At 38.7% G+C, this 19341-nt stretch overlaps 1 protein-coding gene across 1 annotated transcript in view; it reads right to left on the minus strand.

Annotated features, from left to right (window-relative positions):
• Iqcm (IQ motif containing M) overlaps window positions 1-19341 on the minus strand; it is a 469797-nt gene that overhangs the window by 245803 nt on the left and 204653 nt on the right. Inside the window, exon 8 of the mRNA XM_037206157.1 lies at window positions 12276-12391. Coding sequence (XP_037062052.1) covers window positions 12276-12391 — 116 coding nt within the window. The remainder of the gene's footprint in view (window positions 1-12275; window positions 12392-19341) is intronic.

Genomic DNA, 19341 nt, shown 5'->3' on the forward strand with positions numbered 1-19341 from the left:
CAAAAAAACAAAAACAACAGCAACAAAAAAAAAAACCAAAAAAACAAACAAAAAAAAAAATCCAAAACCAAAACTTCTTTAAATGTTGACTCAACAATATATAACAAAGTAACATATAAAATAGATCAGGGTATACCAATTTCTTCTTCTAAGAAACAAGAAATACCCACTGAAACTTAATCCTAAGTAGTGTGTGCCACAGTCCATGAAAATGCTGCATTGATTAAAAAAAATTGTCTTAATTGAGTTCCATTTATAAATGCAATACTGCTGCTATTGATTTCCAACAGGAAATAGAACATATTCCTATGAAAGATATTTAGGAAGTATTTTTGAAAGAAAATAAGGTTATAAAGTATTATTATAATAAACACATCCCTTATTTTTGGCTCACTTGAACTTTCTTCAAAATATATGCATTGAAAGCCTAGTGTACAAAATTATCTTAACATATGATAAAAGGCAAGTGTCAGAAGGCTTTAAAAACATTGACAAATATATGATAATAAGTGTAGGAACAAACATGAAACAAAGCCTTAAACTAATTTGAAGTTAAAAGTTATCTTTCATGCCATGCATAGTGGTACACGCCTTTAATCCCAGCACTTGGGAAGCAGAGCCAGGTGGATCTCTGAGTTCAAGGTTAGTCTGGTCTACAGAGTGAGTTCCAGGACAGCCAGGGCTACACAGAGAAACCCTGTCTCGAAAAACAACAACAAAAGTTCTCCTTCATGACTGACGGAAGAGTAACACCGGAGTCCCTGAAACTGAGTCCTGTACCTAAGCGCTGCTTTCTTTCCAACACCACTCAGGCTGTTGACCGTAACAAACGGACTGCAGTCCCTGTGCCCAGCTCCCTCACTGCGGCCTATTCTGTGCAATCAGGATTTTCTAAGGCTCAAGATTTGGAAACTGTGCTCCTGGGTCAGATGTGAGAGTTCCAACAGCACGCCCCATGATAAGCCCCAGACACTCTAATGATAACTAGATGATGTCAGAAAATGGGACACGTGGCTGAGAGACGACCACCCGACGAAAGAATGCTCGCCGACTTCACAGAAGAGGGATGCAAGTCCACTTCTGATGTCAAACACGCAGGAATGTTTGCGGTTTTTTAGCCAGTATGGAAAAAAGATGTTTTCAGCAAAATATTTGTGGCATCCTTAAACCAGTTTTTCTTCCCATTTTCTTCTTCCTGGTAATAGTGTCATAGCTGTGCTTTTCAATGTGTATGCATACACGTGTTTGTGTGTATATGTGTGTATGTATATATGTTTTATGTGTATATGTGCAGATGTGAGTACATGTGCATATATTTAGAAGTTTGTGAACATGTCTGTATGTGTGTATGTATGTATACATATACATGCTTTTTATATGTGTATATGTATGTGTATTGTGCAGGCATGTGTGTGTGTGTGTGTGTGTGTGTGTGTGTATAGGGGCATGTGTGTATTTATGCAAGGAGTATATGTGCATATATGTTTGCATGTGTGCACTGTGCATATGTACGTGGGAGTTACATATATATAACGCATGTGTACATGTGTATATATGTAAGGAGTATACATGTATATGTATGTGCATATTTGTACATGTACATATATGTATGTATGTGATGTGAGGGTTATGTATATATATTTGTGTATATTCACGTGTGCATGTGTGTACAGGTGTGTGTAAATGCAGAGAAGCGTGTATATGTGTATGCAGGGGTATATATGTGCATATATGTGTATATGAGTGTTACATATGTGGAGTGTGCCTTATTTTATCCATCCTTCATCAACTCCTTTTTCCACTATTACCATAAACAAGTAAACATTTTCTCATCTGAAGTCTGAAAAGCTCAGAAAACCAACACATTTTGTCATCACATGTGAGAACAAAGCAAGTCATCTGATTTCTGGTGTCTTCCTTGATCTGCTCCAGTCACCCCAGGCCAGTGTGCTGGCCCCTGCCCCTGCCCCAGCTGAGAGCGTCTTCATACCACGCTGCAAACATGAGCACAATTGACTCACATTTTCTGAGCCACTTACTTTCGTGCATTTCTAAAACTAAAATTTTCTGAATTCCTGAACATTTTTTGCCTGAAGTTTTATATGCCAACTCACGTGGATCTGTGTGACTACTGAAAGCCACACTTAGCACTGCTGCTGCTGTCTGTGCTACAAACCTCGGCCCTTTTACAGTTCCAGTCACCCCATCATCTCAGGAGCCTGCAGGCGCATGACTGAAGAAAGGTCTTTCCCTAATCCGTCCATTGTTTACTGAATACACAACTTTTTAAATATTGTTTTCCTGACCACCATAAAAAGTAAAACATAACCATTTAAATCAACACACAGCTCACTCCCAAAAACCAAAAGCCTGCAGCTTTTGCCCTGGTCACCAGCACTTTATCTGCTCACTACTACTACTAAAGTTTTCATTCATATTCAACATCCATGTCTGGTGCATTTGTTTGATGAAAACAAGCTAATTAGTGCCAAACCTTCCCTAGTTCATAAATTTATTCCTAAGAACATTAAAAGGAAGTCAAGTGAGACATGCTCAGTAACAGATGTTTGCCTTTTTTGGCTGCCTTTTTACAGTTTGTTCTCTTTCATTACTTTTTAAGAAATTTAGTTAATGTTCCTTTACTGGAGAACAAGTGTACCTAGCTTCCCAGGAGGTGGGGGAAGGCGGGGATTCCCCAGGGAATGCACAGCCTGTTCCTTTCCTTCACCTAATAAGTGTTCTCTGTACACAGCTTCCAATGCCTTCATCCCAATGCTGGAAACAACCACATTCTAGCTTATCAACACAATAATAATAATGGTATAATTTGACTGGCAGCCACATAAGTAGAAACACTGCCAATGTCATTACTAACACCCAGGAGCCTCATGCTCCTCAAATGTCTTTCCCACCTGAGGGCATTTCAGAACAACAGGCCAATTATTATTGAGAAATCTGGTTGGATGTATTAGTTTCCACAGAAAATAAACTGGTGTGGAATGACTACAGAAAGTGAAACGCCAATGATCTTTTATAATAAAAAAGTAAAAATCATATACTAAGATTCCTTTTTGGTTGGGTGTTCAGCTCACTCCTGTAATACCATAAAGGATCTCAATTTACTAGTTCAGGCTACCCTGCAAGTCAGGCTGGCCTCAAACTCAGCAAGCCTTTCTCTTAAGCCTACCAATTCCTGGTATTACATGCCACTGATACACAGTGGCATGAATGTTGTAGGAGTAACCAGCCACATGTTTTTATTGGATTTCAGGCCCAGTCCATGAGATGGAACCCATGCCTGACATGGTCAATGAGGCCAAGAACCTGAGGATAGAAAGGTCATGGATCCTAAGGGAAAACCTATTACTATTATTCTGCTAAGTAGACACAGAGGTTAAATGACTTCATATGACATATTGCTATACCCATAGATATGTGCCTTGCTCAACCCTCATCAGAGAAGCTTCTGTGTTGATAGCAATTAACACAAAGGACCACAACTGAACAATGTGATGAGTGAGTTGGAGCACTCAGCCATAAGTGTGCAAGTCTTTGCCACAAATCTTTCGTTACGGCTCTGAGATCTCTGTGGGAGAGGAGTTAGAAAGGCTGTAAGAGCCAGAGGGAACGGATGACCTCAAGAAAATGATGTTTCCTAGACATATAGGGTAGATCTACATATGAACTCACCATGACTGTGGCAGCATGTACAGACATGCACAAGCTCAAGCCAGAGGAATTCCCAGCATGAAGAAGCAGTGGTAGGCACGAAGTCCCTCCCCAGCTTAAATATCAGTCACTCTCTAGGGCAGCCTCGGGCCCAGCAGTGCTCTGCCAACACAAACAACTTACCAGGGGTTGAGAAGAAATATGAGGTTGAGTGAGTGGCAGAAAAATGGGGAAGTTGGAGAAGATGGATATCACCAAAATACATTGTATAAATGATTAAATTCTCGAAAAAGTAAAAATACTGTTTTTAAAGTGTATTCACAACTTTTATATATAAGAAACTTCATTCGAGTGAAATGTTCATGGTCTTCTTACAATGTACACAGGTAACAAATTACAAATAGACTTTAAAATTGCCAAGTTAAAATAAAAAAAAAGTTTAGATTCTTGCAATACTCATTTTTACTGAAAGCCTCCAAAACATTTTCCAAAGTAAACTAAAAGAAATTTCATTTGTGAATATCCATTCTGTGGTCAAAATTTACTTGATATAAACAACTTGAGTTTAAAATTACTTTTCACATTTCTAAAAAAAAGTCTGTTTCAGTAAAATCAATGAGTGTTTCTGTTTGTGAAACACTGTACGCTCTAAGTATCTTAATAAAAACAAAAAGCACAGTAAGCCTTTTTGTTTCTGCCCTTCCATATAGGCTATACTCCTCTTGGTAGGTTGGATGGGATGACTGGAAATCCAAGTGTAGAAGGCACAGGATACCTTCTCAAAAGAGAAAACAGAGGGCTAGGGATCTGGCTCAGTGGGTAAAATGTTTGCTGTGCGAGAATGAAGACCTCACTCAATCCTTGGCATCCGTGTAAAACACAGGAGGGCACAGCACCATATAATCTCAGTGCTGAGGAGGCAGAGCCAGGAGGATCCCTGGAGCTTGCTGGCCAGATAATTTATCCAAAATGTGAGGTCTAGATACAGTGTCAATCTCCGGTCTCCACACATACATGTACACATGTGTACATGTATGCACATAATACATTAAAATATAAAAAATAGGAAATTATTCTAATGCAACCAATTATGAGACCAAGTCCCATTTGCTTTTAATCCTCTACTTCCAAGCTAATGTCAAGGGTATTCCTTTCAACAATGGGTTTCTTCTTGTCCCTAGGACATGGAGTTGCTGGAGGGCCTCATGGCCCTATAATGGCCATATGTGCACCTCATCTTCATTTCTTGACACCTTTTTTCTAAGGCACACTCACACTGCCATCCCATCATTCCAAGGGATCACAAAATGAATCAATTTCTTTCAGAGAAAGTTTTTGAACACTAGAGCTACTGCAACAGCATGTATCAACAAATCAACCATGACTGACAATGAATAAATATGTTCCCTCAGTGTCTTCTGTCTCCAATGATTAGCTAGGAACTTCTGTTGATATTTAATTCTGACCATTTTGAAGAATGTTATTGGGGGGAGGAGAGATAGCTGGTTAGGAGCACATACTGCTTTTGCAAAAGAACCCATTTCAGTTCTCAACACCCACATGGCAGCTCACAATCATCTGTAACTTCTGTTCCAAGGGACCCACAGCCCTCCTCTGGGCTTCATAATGACACTGGCCATTCAAGTGGTATATATATACACATATAGTCAAACACTCATACAACAGAAACAATGCTATAGATACATCCATTAAACATCACATTTCTAAACACTGATAAATACCAAAGATCTGCTTTGTTTGCTTTGCCTATTGTAACCATAGCACCCAGATCCATACTCTCTAAGACTGCTCTATATATTCTCAGTTATAACATGAAATCGAAGGGGGAAATTGGAGACAGTAATCTTACACATCTGATTATAAAGTAATTTTACATTTTTATGTTTGCATGAGGTACAATATCCAAAGGTTTCATTTATTTTAGATATTATATTTCAAGATAATTAAGGCCATAGGATCTCCATTTTTCAGAGGCAAGAAGATGTAACCCAATTAGCTATTCCTCAAGGATACAGGGTCTTATTTATACTTTACGAAGAAGTTTTAAGAATCTATGTGTCATTGTTTAAAACAATTAGATATTAATATATATTACTATATTAGCTGTGTTACTTAATATATATTAAGTACAAATGCTATACATCATTATTGAACTTTTAAATTAGAAGTAAAAAACAATTGTGTTTTATAGAAACATTTTACCTTTAGAAGGGATAGTGTTCTTATAACCTAAAGGCAGCATAATCACAAAGACTTGCTTGTTTAAACCAAGTAAGGTTTAATGCAGTGGTCAGTTTGTAGCTATACACCTGATCTGCAGCCCATGTGTCACATGTATCCCGGGATGACTATGAATATGATCCAACATATTTGTAGATGACAATGTCAGTTTGAAATGCTGAGAGATTGAAATGTGTCTACAGAATATTCCAAAGCAAAATATGTTATATTCACTTCTCCCCACAACAAAATGAAAAGCTGAGGTGTTTTTTTTATTTTATTTATTATGTACACAGTATTCTGCCTGCATATATGGCAGCAGGCCACAAGAGGGCACCAGATCTCATTACGGATGGTTGTAAGCCACCATGTGGTTGGTGGGTATTGAACTCAGAACCTTTGGAAGAGCAGTCAGTACTCTTAACTGCTGAGCCATCTCTCCAGCCCAAAAAGCTGAGTTTTAATGTCCTTGTCTCCACTCTACTTTAACAATGCAGCCACCTTTATTCTGTTTTCCTGTTCCCTTTTGTATTGTTTTTGTTTTTCGAGACAGGGTTTCTCTGTGTAGCTTTGCAACTTTCCTGGATCTTGCTCTGTAGACCAGGCTAGCCTCGAACTCACAGAGATCCGCCTGCCTCTTGCCTCCCGATTGCTGGGATTAAAGGCGTGTGCCACCACCGCCCAGCACCTTTTGTATTCTCAACTGATGAAACCATTTGACATCAGTATGGTTTACTAAACACCATCAGGATGTAAAACACAGAAGATATAGAAAGTGTGGTGGTACTATGGACAAGCTGGAATCCCCAGACATTACTAGTGGGAACTAAAGTGGTATCGCCATGCTGGGAAAACAGTTAAGATGATTCTTTAAACAATTAAATGTAGAAATACAATGTGAGTCTCCATTCTGGGCACATACTCCAAAGGAACAAAAGTAGAGATTCAGCAACATGTGAACCCTCATGTTCACAGTGACATTATTCAGAATATTCAAAGGGTAAAATCTACTCAAGTCTCAATTGATGGGTGCCCATGTTGACATGGGATATTATGAAGCCTAATAAAGAAAGTACGTTCTGGCACACGATGCAATCCAGAATGATCTTATAAGACATTGTGCTAGATGAAATAAACCATACTAAAGAAAGAAACCATACTGTAAGATTCTGATTATTTGAGGAACCTATGGTGATCAGTCACAGAGGCAGCAAGCCAAGTATCGGCATCTGGGAGCTCAGGGAAGGAGCTACAGAAGAATCAACATTTAACAGGGATAGAGTTGTATGGTTTGAGATAACAAAAATGTTCTGAAGATAGACAGTAAAAGCAGTGATACAGAAGTGGGTGTGACAGTGTACGGTCAAAACAGGAAACTTTAGGATATACTTTTTTAATTAGATAAAACAATTGTGTAATGATTTTAATTACTTAAAACATGAAATAAACTTAGAACTTGTTCTTTTATCTCTACATGGAATGTTAGTGCTTTGTAGGATAGGAGAATCCTTACTCAAAACCAAGTTGTTTGGACTTCTATGATGAAAACTGAAAAAGCCAGAAACAAATCTGAAAGCTTAACTCTCAAACGCCCATCTCCATCACACACACACACACACACACACACACACACACACACACACACACACGCACGCGCAGCATGCAGTTAGTATGTCAATATGAGACACTGCCCCAGTTACCTCTAACACTTATACAAAAGCATACGATTACTCACATTTTCTCTAGTTCATTGGACTTCAAACACCTTAAACAGGTGTGTCATTCAGAAGCACCAGCTGCTCTATCACAGCCATGGTCACAAGCCTCTCATGCTCCTCAGTAACAAACAAACACTGTTCTGCAGGCTGAGCACTCTTCAATCGAGTTTGATATTATCTTGACAGAGGTGTTTCTCACCCAAAAATTTTTAAGGTACTTTACACAGCTAGGAGTAGTCTCTAAACTGTTGTTTAAAATAGGGTGAGCAGAGAAGTTAGAAGTTCACCCTTTAGTCTCTCACAGAATACAATGAAAAGAGCTTTCTACTGATATTATTTTATAAGGATGTATAAGCATTGAAATGTACATCCTATTAGCTATCAACAATAGTATAAACATATACTATAATTAATGATTTTTTTTAAATAATGGTTATTGGTTACTTTTAACATCACAGTAATAAAGAAATGGAAAGAAGTTACTTATAAAAAACAGATTTGCATCATGGAAAGTGCAGTCCCTGTGACAGGAAAGAATGGCAGTGAGAATGGATCATAGCTGCACCGGCAGGCACCGGAGGCCGCTGGCTGCACCGGCAGTCGTGTATTACCACTGACTGCCCTGCTGTGGTGGTCGGGGAGCAGAGCAAACTAGGTCTGAAATCCAGGCAGAGGCACACCCTATAGGGCCACCTCAACGATCCACTTCCCAACGAGCTCCCTCCTAACGGTCCTATGATCTCCAGAAACAGTGTCTCCAGTGGGACTAAGTGTTCAAACATCTGAGCCTCTGTGAGGCATCTCAATATCCAAACCACACGCCCATCCTCACCCTCATGGGCTCATGGCTATTCCACACTGAAAAGTCCATTTATACAACTTCAAGGATGCTTATAGCATTACAGTTGCAGTGCTATTCAAAAGTTCTGAGACTGAGGGTAGTCAGAAATGAGGGCCCCTGCAGTACCAGAAGCAAAGCTGTATACTTCCAAGGTATAGTGGCTAGAATAAATATTCCCATTTCACAGAGGGAGATGGGTTATAGGAAGGAATGACTAGATCAGAGCAAATGGAAACCCAAAAGGTTAAACACTAAACCCAGAAACTCCATGCGGAGCATGGGTTGGGTGACTCCGATCCTACAGCTCTGTCTTCTGAGGTGTAGCTTCTATTGTGTGGCCATGGCAGAAGCTAGTCAAATACTATCCTAGGTGGCCATTTTTACAGTAGAGTCTTTTTTTCTTCAGGTACTTTCCTTGCAAATGAATTATTTTATTATTTTATTTTTTACTGGGGTTTTCTGCTTTACAACCTGGTGAAGACTTAAGGCTCTCTTTCTTTTCCATGGTGCTTTAAACTATAGTTTCTCTCTAACGGCATTAATCTCTTTGTGTATGAGGGGGGATGTGTATGTGTTCCTGTGCACACATGTGCTTACAGGTATATATGTATACACATATGTGCAGAGGACACAGGCTGACATTGGGTGTCTTCCTCAGTCACTATTTTTGGTACTAAAATTTCTGAACTTAGAGCTCACGGACTTGCTGGAGTAGCTAGCCATCAGGCTCCATGTTCCCATCCCTCACCCTGCAGAGCTTGGGTTACAGATGCCAACCATCATGCCTGGCTTTTACGTGGGTGATGGGACATCCAAACGCAGGTCCCCATGCTTATATGGTGAGCACATTTAAGGCTAAAGCATTTCTCATGGTGCTAATTTATTTGCAGCAATCATGTCTACAACTCCAAATAAATTCACACTTTTCCTTACCGACATGAACATTTTCCACAACTTTCTGTTCTGCCCCAGAGTAAACCTGCCAAAAGCAGTGAGAAATAACCACAATGCAACTGGAATGCTGGAATGCTTCGAAATTTCCTTTGCTAAACAAATAAGTTTGTTAATTTTTAATTCAGAATCAACTTTTCAACACAAGGGCAGAATGTAGCCAGATGCATTGTCAGAACATAGATGTCCCTAGTAGAGTCCTCATTCCCCTTTGAAATCTCATGCATACATTTTCACATCCACATTTCTAAAAACAGTTTAGTTTTCTGAACTTATACCAGAAAGGTCCACTAAGCTCTACGTATAGCACTTTACTACTTTGTTAGCCTGAACCTAAGAGAAGAGAAAGTGGGAAGTAGCCTTGAATGCATCGGCACAGGAGACCACTTCCTAAATGTAACACCAGTGGCACAGACACTGAGAGCAACAATTAATAAATGGGACCTCATGAAACTAAGAAGCTTTCGTAAGCCAAAGGACACTATCAATAAGACACAATGGCAGCCTAGAGAATGGGAAAAGATCTTCACCAATCCTACATCTGACAGAGGGCTGATCTCCAAAATACCTAAAGAACTCAAGAAACCAATTAATCCAATTAAAAAATGGGGTACAGATCTAAAGAGAGAATTTTCAACAGAAGAATCTCAAATGGCCAAAAGACACTTAAAGAAATGTTCAACATCCTTAGCCATCAAGAAATGCAAATCAAAACAACTCTAAGATACCATCTTACACTATCAGAATGGCTAAGATCAGAAACACTGATGACAGTCTATGCTGAAGAGAATGTTGAGTAAGGGGAACACTCCTTCATTGCTGGTGGGAGTGCAAACTTGTACAGCCACTTTGGAAATCAGTATGGTGGTTTCTCAGAAAATTGGAAATCAACCTATTTCATGATCCAGCAATACCACTCTTGGGAATATACCCAAAGAATGCACATTCATACCACAAGAATACTGGCTCAACTATGTTCATAGCAGCATTATTTATAATAGCCAGAACCTGGAAATAACCTAGATACCCCTTAACTGAAGAATGGATGAAGAAAATGTGGCACATTCACACAATGGAGTATTACTCAGCTATTAAAAAAAACAATGATATCATGAAATTTATAAGCAAATTGATAGAACTAGAAAAAAATATTCTGAGTGAAGTAACCCAGACCCAGAAAGACAAACACAGTATTTACTCACTCATAAGTAGATATTAGACATATAGCAAAGGATAACTGGCAATAATCCACAACCCCAGAGAAGATAGGTAACAAGGAGGACCCTAAGAGAGACATGCATGGGTCCCCTTAGAAAGGGGAAATAGATAAGATCTCCTGAGTAAATTGGGAGCGCTGGGGGTGATGCGGGTAAGGGGAGGTAGCAAAAGAACATGAGAACATGAGGAAATGGGATGGACGAGTTGGGGTGGGACAGAGAAGGAGAGCAAGGAAAGAGATATCTTGATAGAGGGAGCCATTATGGGGTTAAGGAGAAACTGGTGCTAGGGAAATTCCCAGGAACCCACAAGGATGACATCAGCTAAGACTCCAGGCAATAGTGGAGAGGGTGCCTGAATTAGCCTTCCCCTATAAACAGATTGATGATTACCCTGTCATCATAGAACCTTCACCCAGTAACTAATGAAATCAGATGCAGAGATCCACAACTAAGGACTGGGTAGTGCTCCTGGAGTCCAGTCGAAGAAAAGGAGGAGGGATTATATGAGCAAAGGGGTCAAGGTCATGATGGGAAAACCCACAGAGACAGCTGACCAGAGCTGGTGGGAGCTCACTGACTCCAGACTGACAGCTGGGGAACTACACGGGGCTGAATAGGCCTCTGAACGTGGGTGACAGTTGTGTGGCTTGGGCAGTTTGTGGGGCTCCTGGCATTGGGACCAGAAATTATCCCTAGCGCATGAATTAGCTTTTTGGAGGCCATTCCGTTTTTGGAGCCTTGATACGGGGGGAGGGGCTTGGTCATGCCTCAACTTGATATGCCAGACTTTATTGACTCCCCATGCAAGGCCTTTTCCTCTCTGGGGAGTAGGTGGGGGAAAGAGTAGGTGGAAGGTTGGGGGTGAATGGGAGGAGGGGTGGGAGGGGGAACTGTGGTTGGTATGTAAAATGAAAAAAAAAACTTTTAAATAAAAAAAGAAAAAAATAATTGGTACTAAAGATGTTTAAACATGGATTTCTTGTGGTATTCGCACAGCTGCATCTGAGGACTTGCTCTGATAGAAGACCCGGACTGTCAGATCAGAGGTTCACATACTCTGAATTAGAGCCTTTATTCTAAAAGCCATAAGTAGGTCATCAGGAAACTGCATTTGGATTTCTCAGTCTTTCAATTATCGTACTTTGAACAGATGTCATCATCCTCAGTCTCTATTTGACTTCTTGATAAAATTTAAAAACAAAAACAGTAGCTGTGCAATCACAAAATGTGGAAACCATATGGCAAGAGTCTTTCAAATAAAACACAATGCAGTACTGTGGGTCAAGGTAATTAGTAAATTTTACACAAAACATGATAAACGTGCTCAAGTTTTGCTTCTGGGGGAGAAAACTTGTGTATGTGTGTGTGTAAGGTTGTTTTTTATTTTGAGACAGTATCTCAAAACTGATGCCTAGCCTGGCCTCAAGTGCACAGGCATTCTCCTGTTTTAGACTCGCAGGTGCTAGGATTGCAGGCATGAACCTTCACACTTGGCTAAAAAGATGAATTTCAATGGGGAGTTTAGGAATAAAATAGGTCCACATTAAAATTTCATGTTTTTTTAATCAAAATTGACCCAATATTTTGCTGGGGAAAAAACAAGTAAACTCTATGTCCATATTTAAAAATACTTACCATATAATAATCCTTAAATATTCCTGATGATCCAGCTAAGCTCTGAGTAGATTCATGAGGTGGATGAGAAGACCTCCTCCATGCAAAGCTTCGCCAGTCATAAAGCATCTTCTCTGCTGGAAATGTGGGTAGAGGTTGAAATAATATTTATCTAAGAAGAGTACACACTGATCATATTGCTTAATGATACAAAGATGAAAACAAATCATTTTTATGGGCTCACTTTTCTGTGTTGAAATCACATCTTGTCATCTCATCAGAGAGAGATGAAGAAGCGATAGCGCTCACAGAAAAAGACATGAATGAACTGGCTCCTTCACAGCAAAGCTTCGTGGTTTTATTGCATGCACTGTGCCCACTAGAAGGTTAATGGGTTCATTTTCATCACTCATTTCTCCCAAGAACACTGACTTTCTTTTTAAAAGGAAGACTTAAAGAAAAATCCTATTTGTGAATGGCACATATAAAAAGAAAAGGAATGCAAGTGCATTAAAAGAAAAATCCAGAAAATTATGATTAAGGACTAAGTTTTAAAACTGTAAAGTAAATGAAACTGTTAACAGTGCTAAGGTGAATATTAATGAGAGAAGAAACAGCCAGAAGAGGCCCTCAGTTAGTTCTTCCATGGGATTTCGGCTGCAATCTTGTCTTTGAATAAATGATGGGAGATTTGAGACTCACCTGATGATTTTTTTCTCAAAACTACCTATTATTTTTTTAAAGAGATTAGTTCAATCTTGTCATTCTAGAAAACCAAATGGTATCATATTTTCAACTTTAATATTTACTCAAATTCTCTTCTAAAAATATCAGTTCAATAGTCATCTATGATGTATTACACAAGAATTTTGAGACTTCAGAAGTAATTGTTTTATTTAGTTGCTCCAGTTTGTTTATGGAATCATAGGCTGAATGTCTTATAGGGGGCAAAAATGTAAGTTTAAGTCATAAAAGGGTAAATGTTATTGCACAGATATAATAATACCCATGCACATTTTATTTTTTATACAATTGTTTGTTTGGTATCTATCAAAAAGCTTTAAAACCTCTTTAAAAGGGGAATACAATAAATCATATATTTCATTCTTGACTCAATATATACACAGGAAATTTGGGGGGAGGGTCAGGAAAATTTTTAGTGGAAGCAAATTTCACTAAGAAGCAGCTTACAGAGAACTGATTAGATTAAAAGAACAAAAAATGTTGACCAGAAAAAGATCATATACCTTTTACTTTAATTGGGACTTTTATAGGCCCTTGGGAAAGACAGGGTTGCATAGAAGCAATCAGAGGTTTGGCAAGTCCTCACATTTTTTGTTAGCTTTCTTTTTTGAATATTTATTTTTATTGTATTTGTATAGGTGTTTTCCATTAATGTATGCCTGTGCATCATGTACATCCATTGTCTATGGGTGCCCAAAAAGGGTGTCAGATTCTCAGGAAGTGGAGTTACAGATGGTTCACCATGTCGGTGCTAGAAATAAAACCAGGTCTCCTGGAAGAACAGCCAGTGCTCTTAACCAGAGTCATCTCTCCAGCTTCCTTGTGAAGGTTTCTTAATGCATTCAAAGCAATATCCCACAATTCCTATTCTACCCCCCTTTCCTCACTATATGTCCACAAGGAATGCTTGCATGTCTGTTTCCCAGCATCTTAAATTCCGTATGGCGGACCCATGTGATTGTATGCTTGAATCTGGGTGGCAGAAAAAAAAAAATGGCAACAGTAAAAAGTTTCAGAATGTATGGCAACCTAAAATTAATTCAAAATCAATAAATCGGTGTCCATGTTGTATTGTGCACCTCCACCACAGCTTCATTCCTGCATACACATGCATGCTCCGATTCCAGGTGACTGTATGCTGTCAACCATAGTTCTTTTACAATACAAACTTTTCTTCTCTTAATTAAAAAAGCAGAGACTTCAATCCTCCGCATCAAAGTCATGAGTTGCTTTATCTTAGATTGTATTATATTAGAATTTGATTTTTAAAAGTACTGTTTGAGTTACTGGCTTGAGCATCATTTTTTATATACATTAAATAACCGTTGGCTTGGGAGTAGGAACAATTTCCAACAATTTCTGGCATGGCTCTAAACATACTACTTCAATTTTGCATTACACAATTTATGTGATGCAACATTCTCAGCATTGATGAGTATAAAAATATCAATAAAGTGCTGGAGACATGGCTCAGTAGTTAAGAGCACCGACTGCTCTTCCAGAGGACGTGGGTTCAATTCCCAGCACCCACATGGCAGCTAACAACTGTCTGTAACTTCAAGATTTGACACTCTCACATAGACATAAATGCAGGCAAAAGCACCAATGCAAATAAAATAAAGATAAATAAATTATTAGCCGGGCAGCGTTGGCACATGCCTTTAATCCCAGCACTTGGAAGACAGAGCCAGTTGGATCTCTAAGAGTTCGAGGCTGGCCTGGGCTACAGAGTGAGTTCCAGAACAGGCACCAAAACGATACAGAGAAACCCTGTCTTGACAAACAAACAAACAAACAAACAAACAAAAAAACAAAAAAACAAAAAAGAAAAGAAAAAGAAAATCAATAAACTCTGAAAAAAGATGAAGATATTCTGTGTCTTATAGTTTCATATATTCAGCCAAGGTTTAATTCTTTTTATAAAGTAAGCAAGCACATCTATGTCATTATTATGAAAATTTGCCTTAATCTTTCATGGTAAGGTTACATGTATACCAAAGAAGTGTTTTAAAATAGAATTCCTTTTGATTTATCAGTAAACATTTGATCTGCATGCCTGTTTTGTAGATCTCTCTATACTTGGGGGCACAATTTCTGAGGCAAAAGGGGGCTGCAAGTCCAAAAATTTAAGAAGCCTTGTTGCAGAGAACTGCACAACTCTTTCCAATCTCTGATTTCAGTTCGTAAACTTTTCTGGGATGAGAACAATATCTTAGTTGGCATGGGCCCATGTTTCTGGCTCATTAGAATACAAGTAAAGTAGCTATGTGAACACTGGTGAATCAAATTTGGCCTCAGCCCACACAGCAACAGCATTCTGATTCTTTTTTTTTTTTTTTAAAAAAAAAAAAAAAAAAAAGATTTATTTATTTATTATGTATACAGAAGAGGGCGCCAGATCTCATTACAGATGGTTGTGAGCCACCATGTGGTGAACTCAGGACCTCTGGAAGAGCAGTCGGTGGTGCTCTTAACCTCTGAGCCATCTCTCCAGCCCCAGCATTCTGATTCTTGACAAAGGTGCCAAAATATACATTGGATAAAAGCCTCCTGGGCAAGTGGTACTTGGAAAAGGGCACATCCACTTGCACAAGAAGGTGACCAGACTCCTGTCTCCCCTGTACAAAACAGTTCAAAGGATGTAAAATTAGAAGCTGTGAACCACCTCAAGATACCAGCAGAGGCTGAGATTTTTCTGAACACTGCACATTCATAGCTGAGAAACTAACATCAACAAAATGGCAAGGGGGGTTATATTAAACTTAAAAGTATCTTGCAGTAAAAGCAACAATGGAGTTGAATGACAGCCTACAGAATGGGAGAGAAATCTTTGCTAGATACTCATCCAACAGTTATTTAATACCCAGAGTGTATAAGAAGTTTTTTTAAAAAAAAGCACCAAAAGAATAATAATAAACTCAATAAATGGACAAATTATCTGAAAAAAACAATTCAAAGGAAGGGCAGCAGGCCAATGGATACATGAAAAAAATGTCTAGAATCTTGAGTCGTAAGATAATGAAAATTAAAACTACATAGAGATTCCATCTCATGCCAGTCAGAATGGTTATCATGAAGAAAACAGAAAATAAGAAGTGATGCTAAAGATGCCAGGTTGGGTAAAGACAACCCATTAATGGTAGGAATGTAAGTTAGTCCAGTCAGAATGGAACTCAATTTGGGCATTCCTCAAATAATTAAAATAGAATTTTTATATGATACAGCTATAATACTCCTGGTATATTTCCCCCAAAAAACAAAATCAGCTTACTACAGAGGTAGGTATGTGAAAGAGGAGAGTGCTGGAGAGAGGGGTCTAAGAAGGGGTAACTGAGGGTGTGACCATGATTAAAACCGTGTGTGCGTGTGTGTGTGTGTGTGTGTGTGTGTGTGTGTGCGTGTGCGTGTGCGTGTGTGTGTGCATGTGTGTGTGTTGTGTGCCTGTGTATAAAGGTTTTAAAGAAACCCATTAATTTCCACAAGAATGACTCCTAGCAGCAATGGAGAGGGTGCCTGAACTTACCTCCCCCTATACTCAGATTGGTGACTACCCTAATTGTCATCATAGAACCTGCATCCAGTGACTGATGGAAGCAGATGCAGAGATCCACAGCTGAGCACTGGGCCCAGCTCCTGGAGAACAACTGAATAGAGAAGGAGGGATCATATTAGCAAGGGGGTCAAGATCAATGGGGAAACCACAGAGACCGCTGACCGAGCTGTTGGAAGCTCACAGACTCTGGACTGACAGCTGGGAAACCTGCATGGGACCGAACTAGTACCTCTGAATGTGGGGGACAGTTGTGAGGTTTGATCTGTTTGTGGGCCCCTGGAAAGGGGACCAGAATTTATCCCTGGTGCATGAACTGACTTTCAGGAACCCATTCCCTATAGTGGGACACCTTGCTCAGCCTTGATGAAGTGGGGATGGGCTAGGCCCTTTCTCAACTTGGTATGCCAGACTTTGTTGACTACCCAAGGGAGGCCTTATCTGAGGAGTGGATGGGTAGTGGGATGGAGGGAAGGTGGAGGGGAGGTGGGAGAAAGGAGGAAGAACTGGGGATGGTATGTAAAATAAAAAAAAAAGTTTAAATAAAAAAGAAAGAAAACAGTCCTGTGTTTAAAAAAATTCATTAATCTATACAATTACTACATACTAAAACAAGAAAATATAAAAGGAAAATTCAAAAAAAAACACAGAATTGGTCTCAATAAATTAAATTATATGGGCAAAGCAGGGGATCTTCCTGACCACCAATGGATCAAAGGCCCGTATGGAACTAATACCTCACAATTTATTTCTAAAGGAAAATTCGGAGCAATTTCAAATATTTTATCCTGTTTACCCGCCAGACAGACTTGTGCAGTTGAGAAAGCCATGTATTATTTCCTCCAGTATGTAGGTATCACACTAGAAAATATAGCTATAACTTTTCCACTCCAGGAAGCAGTAAAGCCTCTACTAAAATCTTCAAGACAATCATTCACACACTGATGTATGCTAATGACTCCCCCTCAGAAGCCAGCACACAAGGTGACAAGAAACAAATTCCAGTTTATTCCACAAAGTCAGCCCAAAGTTATAAGCTTATAGTTTAAAGAAAACCAGAGTCATATATCAGACTAAATTATCAGAAACTCATCAGAGTCAATAACCTTCTAAGATGATGCCACAGAGAAATAAAGACTTAGAGTCTAGGGTGTGTGTGTGTGTGTGTGTGTGTGTGTGTGTGTGTGTGTGTGTGTACAGACTTCGAAGGAGCAGACTCCACATTAATAGGTGAGATAATTAAAATATTTATCAGTAATCCCAGATATTAGCCAAGAGGACAGAAAAAAACACTCAGGAATTTAAAATCTTGGGAAATACCATATTTTGGAAAGAGACACATAAGGAGTTCAGAAAAAGCTGTAATTCCTGAACATTAAAGACAAGTGCTAGAGAACTCCTCATACTGATATCTTCCTGATTTTGCTTTTCTTTGAGTCTTATTTTAGGCTTTTTAAAAAGATGTTATCATACCACAAGTTCACATTATTCTGCTGTCTTCAGCACAGCTCACTGCCATATCTAGACACAATTAAAAATGCTTTGCATTCTTCCTAGATTCCGGCACTAATTTGGCACTAGTTTGGCATTCCAACCAGCAAAGTAAAAGTGAAAGACCCCATGCAATACAAACCCACCAGGGAACAGAAATGCTTTATCATTAGATTCTAAAGTGCTGCCTTTTCTTTGGACAAAATGTTTCCACCAGATCATCTTTCCTCGGTGTCTAATATCTTGATATTTATAATGGCAATATTTTCTAAACTAAAATGGAAAGGGCTTTTTATTTAATTTTTCCATTTTTATTCCAATTTATGTGTTTAACATGAGTCAATTATTTACATAGGTGGAAGATGTTTCTAAAACCTAATAAGTACAGTTATTGTAGAAATTTAAATTACTCAAATGATTCACAGAAAACTGGTAAGCTGTGTACCTGGAGATGTCACCAATGCATGAGAGAATGAGAGGAGGAAGCAGAGGTCCAAGGAAAAGAATTAGCTAGCACCCACCCCTGCATTGCTCAGTTCATCTGGGTGTTGGCAAAAGACAACTGCAATTCTAACTTCATATACAAGGTTTCACTCAACAAAGAGACTAAATGCTTTGAAATGACAGCCCATGAAGCTGCCTATGACAGAGCAGGATGCCCCAGTGAAAAGCCAATACATCTTTATTAGGACGTGACGGAACCAAATGGGTTTAGTGGTCCTGGGTCCCCAGAGCCTCTTTAATGCTAAGCTCATTCTGTTTCCCTTCTACCAATCCTTTTGTATCAATTAATTCTTAGAGTTAATTACACATGCAGTTTTAATCTGTAGGTAATTAAGAACAATTAATAGTTAGGAGAGAGAATTAGCAGTTCTTAGTTTGATTATCTATATAATTAAAAGGGATGGGAAGCTAGAGTTGACAAATAGCATCTTAATCATTTGAATAATCAAACCTAAAAAAGTTGCTTGGGTAGCTGAATTCTATCTGCTATATTAGTTGAATTTTAGAATAAATAACTAAAAAGTCCATTTAAATTAATTCATATATATTATTTTATAAAACAAAATGAACAATGTATACATTCTAACATGACTAAAACTATCTTCTTTTGTTTGCTTAAAATGAACTGTTCTGAAATAGATTCAAGAAAAATAAAGATATGTGTAGAAGAAAAAAAAGCAATAGTTTCCTCAATATTATGAAGTTCATGCCTGACACACCTGTAAAAACTGATTAATAAGAGAAAATCCTGTACATTTATCAAAGCTTTACATGACACAAACCTTAAGAGCCTCAGAA

This window comes from Peromyscus leucopus, chromosome 5, assembly GCF_004664715.2.
Source record: "Peromyscus leucopus breed LL Stock chromosome 5, UCI_PerLeu_2.1, whole genome shotgun sequence".
Classification (NCBI taxonomy): Eukaryota; Metazoa; Chordata; class Mammalia; order Rodentia; family Cricetidae; genus Peromyscus; species Peromyscus leucopus.